Source organism: Trichomycterus rosablanca, chromosome 20 (genome assembly GCF_030014385.1).
Source record: "Trichomycterus rosablanca isolate fTriRos1 chromosome 20, fTriRos1.hap1, whole genome shotgun sequence".
In the NCBI taxonomy this organism is placed as follows: Eukaryota; Metazoa; Chordata; class Actinopteri; order Siluriformes; family Trichomycteridae; genus Trichomycterus; species Trichomycterus rosablanca.
The window spans coordinates 27,779,877-27,782,765 of record NC_086007.1 but is presented as its reverse complement, the minus strand read 5'-3'; the positions used below and the strand labels follow the sequence as shown (position 1 = coordinate 27,782,765).

General features: G+C 43.4%; 1 protein-coding gene across 3 annotated transcripts in view; it reads left to right on the top strand.

Annotated features, from left to right (window-relative positions):
• Positions 1-326: 326 nt before the first annotated feature.
• sik3 (SIK family kinase 3) overlaps positions 327-2,889 on the top strand; it is a 40,127-nt gene continuing 37,564 nt past the window's right edge. For all 3 annotated transcript variants that reach the window (XM_063017269.1, XM_063017268.1, XM_063017267.1), the window contains exon 1: positions 327-608. In XM_063017269.1, the coding sequence (XP_062873339.1) occupies positions 327-608 (282 nt within the window). The remainder of the gene's footprint in view (positions 609-2,889) is intronic.

The window sequence follows — 2,889 nt, the reverse complement described above, 5'->3', positions numbered from 1 at the left end:
TCTATTCTATTCTATTTTATTCTATACTGTTTATTTTAATTTGAAATTATGGATAATTTTCCGATTAATACAATTATTTCAGTCAATCCAAAGGACTGAATAAAATGTGCAGTCCCGAAATAAGTGAACAAGGAATTCTTCATACTTGTGACAAAATGAAAAGTAGAATTCTAAGTAGAATTGTCTGACGCATTTGGCATTGACGTAAATGTGTGCGCATGCGTATTGGGTCCTGGTGCGTTTTTTGACAGAGTCACTTGTTCTTGGTACAGCGGCGGCGGCTGACGCACGCAGAGCAGAGAGAGAGAGAGAGAGAGAGAGAGAAGATGGCGGCCGTGTCAAGCGGAGCTGCTGCTGTGTCCGCCGCGGCCGCAATTCCTCACCCGGCCCGACAGACCGCGGTCATGGGCGGCCAGACCCGAGTCCCGCCGAGCTCCGCCATGGAGCACCAGAGCCGGGTCGCCGGACCGAACGTTGCGTGTATGAGGAGCCCGGGACAGGCCAGGCCGACCCCAGCTCGAGTGGGTTACTACGAACTGGAGCGGACCATCGGCAAGGGCAACTTCGCCGTGGTGAAACTCGCCACCCATATCATCACCAAAGCCAAGGTGAGCGAGAACACAGTGTACCCGGGGCGCGCTTCACCTGTCCGGGCTGTCCTCCCTGTACTGCCTCGGTACCGTATCGCTAAAAGCGCCTGGCTCAGATTGAAGGCTGTGTGTCAAATCTGTGACTGCGTACTGCACATGCGCACTGCATAGTGTGTCTCAATGACGGCGGCTCTGCCAGACCTAGTTCACTTCTCATGTAATAAGGAGTTATTTGGGATACAGCCCGTGGCCTGGCTATAGTGTTATGGTGTTATGTTGTTGTCGCTCTTGATTAGCCGTTTATCACCGTTTTCTTACCACTATTCTGTCATAAGACGTCCAAATGATTTATTTTGTGTTATCGTGTTTAAAAAAAAAGAACACGTTGATGTATTAAAATAGTTGACATGTTAATTTTAAGGACCGACAAAGACAAACTCGAGCGATGAAAAAACGCTAGCATTAGCCTCGCTAGCTCGAAAAATAACGGTTTCACCTCAGAATTTCGCTCTCCCCCTGTTTAAGTATTAATAAAACTAAACGTTGAACAAACGCCTGCTTACTGAATCAAAAGTGCGAGATTTATTATTAATAGCAATCCTGAAAAATGACAGTTTAGTGTCTGAGCTGTTCTCATTAGCATAATGAGCTAACCTGAACTGGCTAGCTAAGGTTATAATAATGTATTAGCGTGTTATTTACCTCAGTAAATACATTATTTTAATCTTTTCACATCTTTTACCAATTTAGTTAAACCTCATTTGTACTTTTAGGAACTTAAAACGTGCATTATTCATTTTATTGGGGACTTTCTGGGGGAACTTTTGACGAATTGCTGTGTGCTGCATAAAAGCCCCATGGAAAAGAAACTAAAGTCAGTATAAGAAGTTTATTACTAATCAAACCGATGAAAATTAATATTCAGAAGAAGAGTTTCGTCCTTAGATAAAACATAATGATGTTATATGTTCAGATAAGAGACAGGAAAGATGTCCAAGCGTCCAAACCCAACAACATTGTACCTACTGTCAAGCATTCAGCAAGCACGGAAGATACTTTTACATTTTCGGCATTTAGCGGAAGCTTTTATCCAAAGCGACTTACAGTTATGACTGAACAGAATTTTGAGCAATTGAGGGTTAAGGGCCTTGCTCAGGGGCCCAACAGTGGTAACTTGGTGGTGGTGGGGCTTGAACCGGCAACCGCTGAGCTACCGCTGCCCTTACAAATTAATTGGCAGATACAAATTGAATTAAATGGAAAAATCTAAATAGAATTGTACAGAATGTCTTAAAATGCTTCAGCAGAACCTTAAATCATCAGCTGGAAGATGCTGGACGCACTTTGCTGTTCAGATAGGACAGATAAAGTTCCTGTTCTTCTACTATTTTTCACCTTCTGACCTAAAGTGATCCTCGACCGGTCCTAGAAACCTCAATACAACGATAATAAGTCCATGAATTCTTGTTGTTTACTGCAAAACCCTGGACCGGCTGCCAATCTAGTGCAAAGCAACAGGGTACCTGGATGCCCATGTTGTCGTGTGGCGCCCGATCTACCACCACGTTTCTCCATGTTCGTCTTCACACCTGTTAATAAGTCGTTTACACTGAACACGTTCTGGAAAAAAAATGCTTCAACTTCAAACCAGGATTAAATCTGGGACGCAGCTCCATGTTCCATCCAAATTCTGAACTAGATTCAGCAGGATTTGCACCAGGAGCTTGTTTATAACTACTAGAGGCCTCACAGCAAGACGGTCCTGGGTTCCATCTCCAGGTGAGGCGGTCCGGGTCCAGGTCCTTCTGTCCTTTGCAAGTGAGGTGAACTGAAGATACTAAACTGTTCATGGATCTCGTGTGAGCAGTAACGACCCGTCCTGTCATGAGTGGAACCAGAGTGTAAAACATCACGTTATAATCATAATAAATTAATAAATTAATATTGTACGGTGGTGTTTTCCATATGGGTTCCGTTCATGACAGGACAGGTAGTCACAGGTAGTATCAGAATCAGATCAGAATCAGCTTTATTCTCCAAGTATGTTCACACACGCAAGGAATTTGTTTCCGGCTGTTGTTAGGCTCTCTACAATTTACAAACAACACAATATACGGACAAGACTGTGTGTAGACAATGTACGAATGTACATGTTCAGCAGAATTTGCATCTGTACAGAAAATATAAAAATAGCGTGAGATCAATAGTAAAGTAAGGTGCAGTCACAGTATTATGCAGTGTGGCATGTAAACAACAGTGAACAGCGGTCTAGATCCGCCACGGCCGATGTTGTATCTTA